Below are 14,828 nucleotides of genomic sequence, written 5' to 3' on the forward strand. Positions count from 1 at the left end.
TAACTTGCTTCATTTGTGTTCGGGCGCCATGGTTCGGTTGTTATTTTGTTCCAGGACTGGATAATTAATTAAAAATCGTATATAAGCTAAGCTTCCAAACAGTTGTGAAGAATGCCTCATCCTTGTTGCGTTCCCGGGTGTAAAGGAAATTATAAAAGTGGCCCAAAAGTTCGAGTATTTGGATTTCCGAAGAATAAGCAAGATTCAGCTAAATGGCTACGCGCCATACGAAGAGATAATTTTGTGGTTACTCCTCATAGTAAGGTATGTTAATTATTTATAACATTCCATTATTTATCTAAATCTAAATATTATCAGGTTTCATGTATATTTTCATTTTATATGAATTTTTATATGATGTGTATAATTACACCAGATGTAATTTTACATCTGGTGTAATAATTGCTAATTTAACTTTAAATGGAATTAAAAATGACTATATAATTTACATATATACTACTAAAAATAATTTGTATGTTTCTCGCTGTGTGTAGTGTGAGCGACCATATTTGGTTACCAAGGAAAAAATGACCTATACGGAAGCTGTTCCTACTTAACAATATGTTTTAGTCGTATTAAAACAAATTCAATTAATTATATTTTGCTACTATGTGAATAAAACTTCCAATCTGCGAATAACGAAAATTCTTCAGGCATATCTATGTTATTTTACATTTAACAAAATATCACATTAAACATGTTTTTTAATATTAAATTAATAAATAATTTTTCTATTTTCCCATAGGTTTGTGAACTACATTTTAATGGCTGTGATTTTGAATACAACAATAGCGCCTTCGATCAGCGAACAGGTTGTCGAATAACAGTTCCCTATAAAAATCCAAGGCTAATAAAAGGGAGAGTGCCATCTAAATTTCCCAATTTGCCAGGATATTTATCATCGAATTCCAAGACACCAAGGGAAGGTCCAGATGAGAGAAGGAAACGCCATGAGGAGGATTATTTGAAATTGGCTTTACAGAAGAGTGCTGCAGAACAAAAGAACTATGACTCTAGAAGAATGTTTTCCTCGCTGGATGATTTACATGCAAAAATAGAATATATTGACACTTCAGTGTGGACTGTTTTTAGAAAAACTGACCAGATAATTTTTGCAAAAATTATAACAGATACAGCTCCAGTGATAGAATGTTCACTTGTAATAGATGATAAACTTTCTACAAGTGCATACATATATGAGACTCAAGTATATAAATTAGGTACGTACTCTTTTCCTTTAAATATAAGCCACATAGACACCCTTAACAACATTTTTGAAGCCTTAATTAAAAGTGTATGTGTAAAGAAAAGCGATGCAACAGATATTATGAAAACTGTTATCTATTTACTAAAAAAAATGATGAAATGTGATGGTAATGAAATTTTAAAACTGCAACTAAAATTTATTGAGGAGCAATTATCATTGTGTTTCTTAAATAAGAATGGTCTCAGGTATTCTTCTGACCTGATGATATTTTCTGCTCTCTTTTTTAACATGGCTCCACATGCGTATAATTTTGTTCGTAATAGTAAAAATATTTTATTACCACATCCCTCTACAATTTGTCGCATTTGCCTGTCGTATGATGTGAAACCAAATGCCGAAACATTGAATTCCAATTTTTTAATGTATGTAAGACACAAATTTAATCTTTTGGAAGATAATGATAAAAAAGTAATTTTGATGATTGACGAGATACATCTAAAACAGCATTTAGATTATAAGGGCGGTAACATTTGTGGTTTGTCTTATGACAATAAAAATTTGGCAAACAGTGCCCATGTATTTATGATTAGCAGTTTGCTATCAAAATACAAAGATGTCATTCATATATTGCCAACCAAGAAAATAAATGCTGAAATAATACATGAAATTGTAAAAAAAATTATTATTGGTTTTTTTGTAATATGTGTCGTAACAGATAATAATTCTATTAACAGAAAATGTATGTCATTATTTGTTTCACCTCCCCAAATACGAATCGTATATCCTCACCCCTGTGGCAATTCTAGACCTCTTTTTTACTTAGTTGATACTGTTCACTTATTGAAATGTGTTCGTAACAACTGGGTTAATCAAAAAGGTGAAAAATGTATGTATTTCCTATCATTTAATGATATTAATCAAACCTCTTTGAAAACAGCATCATGGAATGCACTTAAAAAATGCATAAACTTGAATTTAACTCCTTGGTAAAATATGGTTTTAATTTATCATATAAAGCATTAAATCCCTCCAATCTTGAGAAACAAAATGTTAAACTTGTGTTACAAGTTTTCAGTGATTATGTAAAGAATGGCCTTTTAGAAATAGGTAAACAAAATAATATTGCACATTTCCAAGACACATCTGATTTTATTAAAATATTTGTAATATGGTGGAATATAGTTAAATCGCCTATCAAAGGCATGCGTTTAAACAATGTATATCAAAACCCGCTAACAAATTCGGAAAATGATGAGAAAAAAATATTTTTACATTATTTTTTAGATTGGTTAGAGCGTTGGGAAAAATTCAATTGTGATACAGGCATCTTGAGTAAAGAAACTCATTCTGCATTAAAATTAAGTACCTATTCATTGCTTGAAGTAACATCATATTGTACTTCTGAACTAAATCTTAATTACGTATTGCCTGGCAAATTTCAGACTGATAATTTGGAGTCTCGATTTGGTTTGTATAGGCAATTATCAGGAAGTCAGTATAATATAAGCATTAGACAGCTGTTCGAAGCTGAATCAAAATTAAGAATCCAGTCTCTGTTAAAATTTCCAAAAATAACAGATGACATTGCGTTAAATAGTTTGACAGATTTTAACAGTTTAGATCTTAATTCTGTTACAGATTCAACTTTCAATGTCTCTGTAAGCCTTTCTGATATTGAATCATGTAAGAAATCTGTTCCAGTACTAATTTATGTTGCAGGATATAGTGCTTTTGCTGTGTTAAAGCATTTAAAATGCAATTTTTGCGAAAAAAAATTGTTAAGAGACAAAACAATTGAATATGCATACTTTGATTACTTCAAAAATCTAGATAGGGGTAGACTTTCTTGTCCCAATGACAGTGTTTTAAATATTGTCTTAGTTAATTATATTGTTATTAAAAAACTGTGTAGTGAATATCGATGCCTTTTCTTAAATTCATCAAATCAGCGTAATGTTGCTATTTCAATTACAAGCAATATCATATTAAATGAAGAACTATTTGAAGAAACAAACTGTGAATTGGGACACTCTAACAACAAAATAATAAATATGATCCTTTGGTCTTCAACAAATATATTGTTAAATAATTACTGTAAAGTGAAAAATGACACATATTTGCAAAATTTAAATGATAAAAGAAATTGCAGTAAAAGAAGAAAATTATCCACATTAACATGATGCATATTTCAGATTATGAAAAATAAATATTTATTTCTTTTTTTTTTTTTTTTTTTTCCTTTACAACTCATTCATCTCCTTTATGTTACACTTAGATTTGAGCCACTCATTTTCTAAATCAATTAACTTTACAAAATAGAATAAGATGAAATATAATTCTTTATTTTTTATTCAGTGGACAAAAAACAAAACAAAACAATTTAATTTTGTTAAAGTACAATATTATTAATATTTATTTTGAATGTAAAAATTGCAGTGGATTTTTTTATTTTTTTACAAATTGTTCATAATGTAATTTATCCACATACATTATTTTAAATGTAAGACTATATTGAGTATTTTGATTCTACAAACTGAATATTGATTCTATTGTAATGCATATGAATATTGCTATTTCATTTTGAGAATTTAATAGTAAGGAAATTCTTAAACCTAGGAAAAATTCTGTACATTTTCGCCTTTGCTATTTTTTTCCTCAAATATTTATTCAAGTAATTTTTTTGTTCATTTTTATAAATAATATGCATAACCTAAACAACATGAGTGAATTTTATTTATGATTAATTATCTGTGTATATGATTTGTATTTAATCTATTTAAAATAAAAAGGGAATTTTGAATAAAGTCTTTTTTGAATGAAATTTGTTTGTTTATTTCTGTTTAAACCTTTACTTTTCCTTCTATGTTTGCTTAAGGTAATTCTCATGTTATTTTTCAATTTTCTTGTTTATGAAATAATCATCAAGTGCCACAAAAATTTATTTGGAAATCATAAAATATAAAAATATTTATTGCAATTGAAATATCACTGCTAATTTATTCTTTGACTAGCATCGGAATGAAACGTATATATAAAAACAAAGTTTAGGGAAATACGGGAGGGAGCACAGTTCTTATCGGGCGATGTTCGCTTTTAGACGGCTTTTAGAGGATCGACGACTGTGACGTCATAAAGTAGTGCGGAGGCCTTGAGTCTCGATGGTTACGGGCCAGGGAAGGTCGCGAAAAAATGTCAGTGAGAAAAAGGGGTCTCGACTGAAAATAGATTAAGAAACCCTGCGCTAAGGGAGGGAACTTCAAAAATACAGAATTTTGCTGAAATTGTTCTAAATGAGAAAACAAGGAAATGTGCCTTTTAGATTGCTCCTGTTGCCCAAATTTGCACGAATTTCAACTTTCTGATGTTTTTTAAGTGAAAACAGACCACTGTGTGCTTCGAGAGAATAATAATAATAATAATAATAAAAGATTCGAAGAAGAATGTAAGTGTTTTATTTTTTAATGTATGACATAATCCTTTTTTAATAATTCTAATTTGTATTTTAAATTGCTGTTCCCTTTCCAATGTTGATATTCTTTACCAAACTTACTATAAATACCGATAATTTTGGAATTTTCTCCGCCTTTTTTCTGAGTGTGTGATTATGGCAAAGCCTCGAGGGCTATCTGCCTAAGGGGAGAGATGCCTTCGTGGAGGACGTTTTAAGGGAAACTGGCTCGTATACACGTTACACATGGGAAAAACCACGAAAGCGCCCATGCAGCCAGCCCATTCGCGGGATTCGAACCTCGGACCTAACTACAGTGTTCAGCAATTTTACCGCTCCGCCGCTGGGGGGCTCCTTTTTCTTTCTTTTTTTTTTTTTTTTTTTTTTTTTTTTTTTTTTTTTTTTTTTTTTTTTAATTTGGATTTTAAGAAAAATGGTGTGGAAATCACCAACTTTCACATGTTAAGTAACTTTTACACTTTCCTCCATAAACAATCGCCAAATTCTCTCAAGATGTTTGCGCTAGTCCCATATTAAAATGTAATTAAATGACCAGCCTACTTAGCTAAAAAATCTTTTATCCTTTCGTAATTTAATTCATATTCCCTGACGAGAAATTTCAATTTGGCCAATATACACGAAACAGCAGGATAAATATCAAACAATGCTAAATTAACACAATAATTGAGATCTTTAAGAATATTGCATATTTTTAAGAATCGAAAAAGGAATTTTACTGATAGGTGAAAAAAAATAACTTAAATATTGAACTTATGGAGAAGTCTAGAAATTTTGTAATTCATAATAAGTTTAAATAATTAATGTCTACGTGTCAACTAAACGTCACTGTCGGCTTAGTACCTGTTGACTCAATGTCTTAACAGTTAAATGTCCCATAGCTAAATGTCTTGTCGGCTAACTCTCTGTGTCGGCCAAATGTCCTCTTGTCGGCTAAATGTCCTGTCGGCTAACTTTCCTTGTCGGCTGAATGCGTTGTCGGCTAACTGCCTGTGTCGGCTAAAGGTACTGTCGGCTAAGTGTCCTAGTCGGTTAAATGTCCTGTCGGCTAAGTGTCCGTGTCGGTTAAATAACCTGTCGGATAACTGATGCCGATTAAATGTCGCGTCGGCTAAGTGTCAAGCACCGCTTCAACACTCTTATCCAGAATGTTTTAAATGACGCTTGGACTTGGATGCTGCTATTGAGGCTGGCATACAGCTAAAAGTTAGCTCTTTCCAGCTCCTTGAAGATTCCCAAGAAGGGCATGACGAAATTGGAGAACCTCAGTGCAGTTTTCTTGAAGAAAAGGTCTTAAAATAAAAGAAAAGAGGCAAAATTATCCTGCAAAAGGCCTGATAAGAAGATCATCAATAAGAATTTCATAATTAAGGTGCTCCGAGAAATTCGCTACACGGCAATTTGACGCTGAGAACTGAATTGAAATAAAATGCGTGCTGAATGTTGAGATAAAGCCAGCCCAAATAAATTCATGCATTTAAATTTACATTTCCTAGACAAACTTCATCCTAAAAATAGAGAGCCTTATGTTTTCATTTGATACAAGAATAAATTTTAAGATTTTTGGAAAAGAAGTCTTTTTTTCTTTTTCATTTTTGCATCTCTACAGTCGATATAGGTATTGCCAACAAATTTTCAATAGAATATGCAGAGTTGCAATGTGGCATTCAACTCAGAGAAAACTGATGACGTCTTTTAGCTGAAATTTTAGGAATCATGCCCAACGAGTAATAAATATGCCTATATAGTCATATGTTATTTATCGTCAGCATTATTTGGAAGCTAGCATATTTCAGAACAAGAAAATCACATTCTAGCTTATGCACAGCGATAAGGTAAGTTACAATGCAGAAGCAATAAATTACTTAATACACCAAGTCCTCAAATAAAAATGCAAAGAAATACATTAGTAACCGGTAAATTCTTCTATAAAGAAGCAAAAGCGGTGAGATAATCATAAAAATTATTGTCTAATTTTCAGGTAAAGCTGAAGTGGGCGTGGACTCGAAAGGACAAATCGGAAATGCGCTAACTGGATTCAGAATTTCATCTAAGAAGGTCAAGCAATTCACTTTTTACACATAAATTAGCACTAGTAAATAATAAGTTGAATAAAAAGAAACAGATGCGCCCATTTGGTTATGCCAATTTTAAAAACAAAGTCATGTCTTTACAAGTAAAATCACACACACGCACGTGTCCAACGCTTTGTCAAAAAGCACAGTCTTACACACTCACATAACACATATTTCTTGGTTAAATAAATAGAATTGAAAAAATGAATATTTACAATGTATACAATTTACGACTTGGTACTATGATGAATGGATCTTGCTCGCTTGACTACATTTTCGATGGTGGGATCATAGTTTGCTAAGTTTTTGATTTCTTCGTAAGGCGAGTTTTGGAAGCTATTGAAGAAGTTATGAGCTGTAATTAGGATATGTTCTTGAATTTCAGAGATTTTGAGATCGTCATAAATTGTAGTATTTCGAACGAACCATGGGGCATCCGTCATGGCCCGCAGAACTTTATTTTGAAGAACACTTATTTTTCTTCGGTTTGTTTTACCAGCGGTCGCCCAAGCCGGGACGGCGTATAGCAGGATAGGCTTAATTAGGGTCACGTAGAGATTGTTTTGTATTTAGATTCAATCTTGACTTCCTAGTAGAGAATAGAGCACCATAAAGGCAGCATTTGCCTTATTCGTAATATAATTTATGTGCTCTTGGAAAGTGAGCTTTTTGTCTATAAAAATTTCCAGGTATTTAAGCGAACTAGCAGTAGGGATAAGAATGTTATCAATCCTGATATCTATCTCCACTGAGAAATACATTTTATGCAGCATTTCGTTAACAAACAATGCAGCATTTCGTAGGATTGAGTTTTATTTTCGAGCGTTTAGACCAGTCTTCGATAATTTTTACTTGATCTTTTAATTTATTTACTGCATGCTGAGGGTTAAGAGAGTTTGTAAGTATCACGGTATCGTCCGCATACTTAAGAATCTTGTAATTTGGAAGGTTTGGCATATCTTAAACATAGATATTGAAATTTCTGGGTGAGACATCAGAGACTTGAGATAAACCTCTGAAAATCTTTTTGGTATGAGACAGGGCATCTCCACATCTATCTTGGAAGGTCCTCTCTTCAAGATAAGAGATCATAAGTTTCAGAAAGCTGTTAGGCAGTGAAAGTTGAACTAATTTGTGGATAAGTCCTGCATGCCACACTCGATCGAAAGCTTTTTCGAAATCGAGGTAGCATGCAGCGACTTCGTTTTCTTATGAAATTCACCAAAATGAATTCAATCAAATTAAGGATTTGGTGAGTGGTCGAGTGTGCTTTTTTAAAACCAAATTGCTGGCTCTCCAGGTCATTGAGACGGTCAGATCTAAGAGTTTAATCTTGAATTTATTATTCTTTCAGAAACTTTGCTGATAGCCGGGAGCAAGCTAATCGGTCTGTAAGAAGCATCTACATTACGGTTTTGTTCCGGGTTTTAGTAACATTATGACAATGGAATGTTTCCATTGGCTGGGAAAATAAGCTAATCTGTTACAAGCGTTGAATAGGTTACAAAGCAGTACTATACAGTTACTGGGGAGAGCTTGATGAGCTTCGTTATTAATTTTGTCGCAGCCACGCGCTTTTTACTTCCTTCTACGAAGTAAAAAGGAAGTATTGTAATCGCGAAAAGTTTCAGGCAGCATATTTCAACGAAAATATCCATTTTGACCACAATCGAATGCAATTTAACGATGTTTTTGCGTGATATCTGTACGTAAGGACAGAATAAAAGACTAGGTTCCTCCAAAAAATTATAAAACTGCTTTAAAATGAATTCTGAAGAGAATTTTTCGTGGCTTCTGTACGAACGTATCTAGCATAACTCAAAAACGAGTAGCCTGAGAAAGCTGAAATTTTGTATATAGGACTGCTATAACATGTAGATGTGCACCTCGTATTTTGGTTGCAGTCGGCTGCACCATACGTATATAAATATATTTATATATATATCCATACTGCAACCCGGCTCAGTGATCTCAATTTCTTTACTCTTGTATGTTTGTAAATTGTACATTTTTTGCTTTAAAAATGATTGAATTATATTTTTCTTCTCTTCCAGTTAAGGTTTTTATGCCTTTAGTAAATCTGTACGCAATATTTTTAGAATTATCAACAATTTAAAAGTTGTTTAAGTGCCGGTAAGCCTAATAATGTTTCTCATGGCCGCCATTGCTTGTTTACATTTGAAACAGCAGACTAGTGGATTTGTTGCCAATCTAGAGACACTAAGCTTCGAAAAATCAAAGATAATACCTTCATTTATTACTGCCAATTAAAATTATTATTAAACATTTCTCGAATTTTTTCGAGGAAACAAGTGTTTAAGATTTACTTTGTAATTTTTAATACAGATATTTTGACTTTTTATGTATTTTTGCCTTATCGCGAAGTGAGAACTGAATTAATTGAATGAGAAATACACAATCGTCTGTGAAAAATTGTTTCTTTTTTGTTTTGTTTGATTAATTTCTTTTATACATCGTTCTAGCTTTATTATAGTATTTGAATAGAACATGTGGCAACGATTAGATAATTCTTTAAATGATATAAATTTTGCGCGTTCTGAGTTATAATATGAACGAAATATAATACTGTTAGGTGAACCTATCGCCATAGTGTCGCTGTGGTAAACAAATAGAGTGAATTTTAAAGAATGCATTTATTCTATTGTGGTCTGTGCGCTATCGGCGAAGTAGATTTAATTCAATCCAATAAATTTACATGAAATGGAAGAAAATATGCGTATAATTTAATATTCCGTACAAGAAAGTCCTGGGGTGTACACATCATATTTTTCCATTTTAACTTCTTCTGTAATGTAGATATCCTGCACTTGAAGAAGTCCTTGTCAAACCAGCGTTTTAACAATTTGACATAGTACGTAGAAAACTGTAATGAAAATCAATATCTCTTTTACAATATAAAAATGAGAACTCTGTTATGAACAATTAATTTTTATGTTTTTCTTTCTCTTTTTTTTTTTTTTTATTTTGCAAACAAACAATGATTTTTTAATACTAATAGATTACAAAAGTTGAGATTGTTGATACGTAAATTTGGTTAATAATATTAATCATGATTGCAAGCTATTGACCACTTTCGGCTGTAGAATTTATATGTTAAGTGTATAACTTTGTGTGGTTTTAATACTTATAGATTACAAAAGTACTATTTCATGAACAAAACCTCAGTCTTTTATTATTATCACTTTATAGCATAATACAATAATAATAGTAAAAATCCTTTCCTTATTTCAATATAATGGATATTGAACCTTGTAGGAAGAACAAAGCTAAATTTTCAGAATGAACAAAATACTTTTATTTGAATTTTAAAACAGAATAAAAAAAATAAATGCTGCAGCTCTTAACTATCAAAATTTTAAACTCTTAACTACTACAGTTAAAATTCTTACTCCTATTAAAATACTCAAAATCTTAAACTCTCTCTAAAACAAAATATATATAAAAATCTTCCGAATTCTCCTCATGTTGCCACACCGTAAAATGCAAGTTCTTGTCCTATTATTTATATTTCACTTTCTCTTCAAGTCAGGATTTTTACAAGTCATGATCTTTACAAGTCACGATCTTTACAAGTCACGATCTTTACGAGTCATGATCTTTACAAGTCACGATCTTTACAAGTCCCCCCACAAGAAGCACATTCTTCCCCGTAGAGACAATGCTGCTCAGAGTTCATTGAGAGAGAAAGAGTTAGCAGCTAACCTTGACAAAGCATCAGCATTCCCATGTGAACTTCCTTTGCGGTATGTCACAGTTATGTTATACCGTTGTAATGCTAAGGCTCAACGAGACAGTTTAGCACCATGAGGGGCGCTTTGGATCAAGTAGGTGAGAGGATTGTGATCAGACACAATCTGCACTTTGGCACCGAAAATCCATGTGTCAAATATTTTCAAGGCTTCGATGACACAAAATGTTTCTCTTTCGATGGTTGACCATCGTTGTTGACACGGCGTTATTTTCTTGTTGAAAAATGCTATGGGCATTTCTTTTGTAAATGGCTTATCTTCATTATCATTCTCACCTATGGTAGGCAATCCTAGTAGCTGTTGTTCCTTATCATCTCTCTTCTCTTCTATCTTTCTAATGGCTTTGTCAAGTAGCTCATACCATTCATCAATTGTTTCAGCTTTATCAATTTCATCAAATAATGGGATTTCTGTGCGTGGTGAAAGTCCTATAAACTGAAAAAAATCTCAGCAATTTTTTCTTCTGCTTTTTCTAATAATTCTTCATCAACATGATGTAGATCGTCTACATCGGGCTCGGGCTCTTCTATTAATTCAGCAATTCGTTCCGTTTCTTTCTCGTTTTCCAGTTCTTCTTTGTCATCCGAATAACTTTTTGTTCAATCTTCCATGTTTTCACCCTTGAACTTGAAAGGTTTCTGTGGTCAGGTCAGGTCAGGTCATAACATTTACATTCAAGTACCGTACTAATTAAAGTACATTACTCGATCTATTTGTATATATCCATTTAAGGCTTTGAAGAATGGTGGAGTGTATATCCAAATTAAGCATATATGAATAAAGGTAATAAATATTTTGTGTTGAAAATGCCGGAAAAGTAACCAGAGGTGGCACCATCTAGGTGCGAGAGAGTGAACTAAGAAAGGATGCAATAACATCCAGTCGAAGTGTGGGTCACATGGCCTATCCCTTGATGGTGACTGGTCAGGCAAAAAGAGCTGTATTATACATAATTTGCGCATTTTTTAAATAATAAAAGTCTATTTACAAGTGCAGTTACATTTGTGTCGAGTAATATGGAGTAATATACTTGAGATAAATAAAAGTTTCGTAAACTGATGCATAGTAGATAAAACAGAGATAAAAAATCTTGAATATATAGGTGTGTCCTCCTGGACCAATAGGAAAGCTTGAGTAAAGGAGCACATTCTTGATTAAATAAATGAAATAACTAATGTTTTTAAGTTTAAAAGTCCAAGTAAACTTGAAGCAAAAGTCAATAATTAAAGTAAATATTTACAGTTGAATATATACAAATCTACCAATGAACATTATGACGTATGGTGGGTGGTCGCTTATAAGGTTGATCTATTGTAAAATTGTAGTTTCCAATATCTTGAATTATAGAAAAATGATGAGTAGCAATGTTTTCATAGAATTTGTGAACAGTTTTAAGGATCTCTTCATCTATTGTATTAATTTTGAGGTCATTGTGGAGTACGGAATTACGGACAAACCAAGGAGCTCCAGTAATGATTCTTATAATCTTGTTCTGTAAAACTTGAAGGGGTTATCTATTATTCTTGGCGGCAGCCGCCCAAACTGGGGAGCCATACAACATGATAGGTCTAATGATTTGAAGATAGATAATACGCTTGGTTTGTAGGCTAAATTTGGAATGATTATTGATAATGGAGTAAACACTTAAATAAGCTTTTCTAGTATTTTCGCATATACAAGAAAGATGTTCTTTGAAGTTAAATTTCGCATTTAGAGTGCATGATGCCAAGATACTTGACAGTATTGGTTCTTATAACAGGACTATTGTTGAATTGCAGAGGTTCACAGATAGGGCTTTTATTACTTCGTTTAAAGATAATGTTGGTACTTTTGCTTGCGTTAATTTTTATTTTTCAGTTTTTAAGCCAGTTTTGCATATTATTTACAGCTTGTTGAAGCTTATGCTGAGCATGTTTGGAGTTGATAGAGATAGAAAATATGGCAGTATCATCAGCATATTGCGCAATTTCTGTGCTAGGATGATTAGGAAAGTCATTAACGTAGATTAAGTAGAGGAAGGGAGCCAAATTACCTCCTTGAGGCACCCCAGCCATAATGTTTCTACGAGTAGAGTAGTCAGTGTTAATTTTGACTTGAAAAAAACCTATTAGTCAGATAGCCTATGTATAAGAATGATAATTTCATCAGGAAAATTGCAGTGAATAAGCTTATAAATTAAACCAGTATGCCAAACGTTATCGAAAGAATTTTCCACATCGAGGAACAGAGCGACAACAGTTTCTTTTCTGTGGTTTTCAGTTTCATTGTGGATGACATTTTCCTTTTCAGTTTCAACTTTTGTTGTATAATCCACACTTTCTTTTTCATCTCCCAGTTCAACAGTATCTATGCTGTCTTTATTGTACTTTTTGTTTCTATTATCATCCAGAACTTATTTTTCAGTAAATTGTAATAGTTCGCTGTTATCTGCAAGTTCATTTTCAGTCTCAAGATTTGCAGCTTCTGTGTGATTTACATTTTCATTTTCAGTTACTCAGCTTTCACACTTTCCTTATGGATTATTAAGTCATTCTTTTTATCATCTACTTTTTCCTTCTCGTTTCCAATTTCAGCAATATATTCTTTCTTTTCTATGTTCTCATCATCAAGATTTACTTGAGTTTTATTGTCATCTGCAATTATTTCTTTTTTCAGCTGCAGTTTCAGCATCATCTGTATTTTCTGTTTTGGTTACTGGCTTCACTTGAGTTTCACTTTCATTGACAGTTAATTTTTCAACTGGGATTTCAGTCTCACCCATAAATTCGTTTTTACTTTCAGGTTGAATAATTTCTACATCTGTTATTTTGCTGTCAATTAACTTTTCCTCTTTGAGTTCATATTCTGTTTCTACCCTCTTAGTTTCTTCAGTTATAATTTCTTCCTTCTGTGCTTCCTGTTCAACAATTTTATCTTCTATCATTTCTGTTTTCTCTATATCTGTAAAGGGCAGTTCTTTATAACTTTCACAGAATTTTTTAACATCTTGCTTAATAGTAGGCCAAAAGAACGTGTACTTGATTCGTTGAATCGTCTTTTTCTCACCGAGGTGGCCGGAAAGAGGGATTTCATGTGCCATTCTTAGGACTGGCCTCTTCTTTTTTCTAAAGGTAACACAACTTGCTTAATGATTTCACCATAGATATATTCGGAATGAAGTAATATGCCATCATCGAAAGTATATGAATTTTGATTTTTATTTGCTCATTCAAAGCATTTTCTCAGAGTTTCGTCTTGTTCTTGATGTGTCTTGAATTCTGGTCTTACTCTGTTCGTTGTTTTCAGAGACTCTATGTTTCCTTGGGAAATCTGATTAACAACAGCCAAATTTGTAGTATTGTCTTCAAGTGGTGAGGGTTTATCATCTGTCTCTTTGTACTCTAAGGGGGATGCATCCCAATGACGATCACAGTTCCACAGTTCGATATTTCCACAGAGTGTTTCATAAGCTGAAAAACTCAATAGCACTAGCTTTTTTGAAACAGCACACGTAATGGACACTCTACCGTGAAAATCATCGTCAATTTTCATCTGGAAAATCTTTAGTGGAGTAATTTCGTTTTCACCAAAAGCAGAAGATATCTTTATTTTCCTTTCTCCTTCGCAAGGTATGTTGTCAACCAATATCTCACGGACTACTGAAATTTGTGCTCCTGTGTCTACGATTCCATTTAGAATAATATCTCCACATTTAACTTTGACAAGTTTTAATTCATCTATGTTTCTAGACACGTCCACTGATTTTGAGACAGGAATAGAGATCTTGGCAGTTAGCACTTCTGGGTTTCTTTTTCTGTAAGGGGTGATAGTGTTTGTATTAAGTTGTTTTGTGCTGTTGCAGAAGCACTTCTTGGTATCCGATTTTTGGTACATAACTTAGATGTATGACTTTCTTTTCCACAATTATAGCAAGTTAGTTTGAAACTAGGCTTTTGTGGTTCGTCACTCTTACTGGATGGGTACACACTTGACGTGTTTTCAGCGGACAGCGATTTATTTCTGAAAGCTCTTTCTGGAAGTGGAGAACGAGGTTGCCATTTTTTATTAGTTGTGTCTGCTGATGGATTACCACCAGTCCGTTTTGAGATAATACGAACACTGTCATATTCGTCAAGTTTATCAGCTAATTTGGTTGGAGAAACGAACTTCGCCCAGTCGTCAAGAAGATGGTCTCTTACTTCACAGTGTACTCTTTTCTTAATTTGGTCAGTAATAATAAAGTCTTTTAACGCGGCAAAATTTGTGATTTCAAGACCATTGATCCATTCTTCAAAATAACTTGTAATTTCGTAGCAAAAATCTCTCCATGA

At 32.7% G+C, this 14,828-nt stretch overlaps 1 protein-coding gene across 1 annotated transcript; it reads left to right on the forward strand.

Moving 5' to 3' along the window:
• Positions 1-68: 68 nt before the first annotated feature.
• On the forward strand, positions 69-12,442 carry LOC146994447 (uncharacterized). Its single transcript, XM_085826383.1, has 3 exons — positions 69-264; positions 746-1,294; positions 12,407-12,442. The coding sequence occupies exons 1-3, from the start codon at positions 112-114 to the stop codon at positions 12,440-12,442; spliced, it is 738 nt and encodes a 245-aa protein (XP_085682509.1). The 5' UTR covers positions 69-111.
• Positions 12,443-14,828: the final 2,386 nt, after the last annotated feature.

This window comes from Stegodyphus dumicola, chromosome 11 (genome assembly GCF_044657685.1).
Source record: "Stegodyphus dumicola isolate Sdum_Otavi_A_Nest chromosome 11, ASM4465768v1".
NCBI lineage: Eukaryota > Metazoa > Arthropoda > Arachnida > Araneae > Eresidae > Stegodyphus > Stegodyphus dumicola.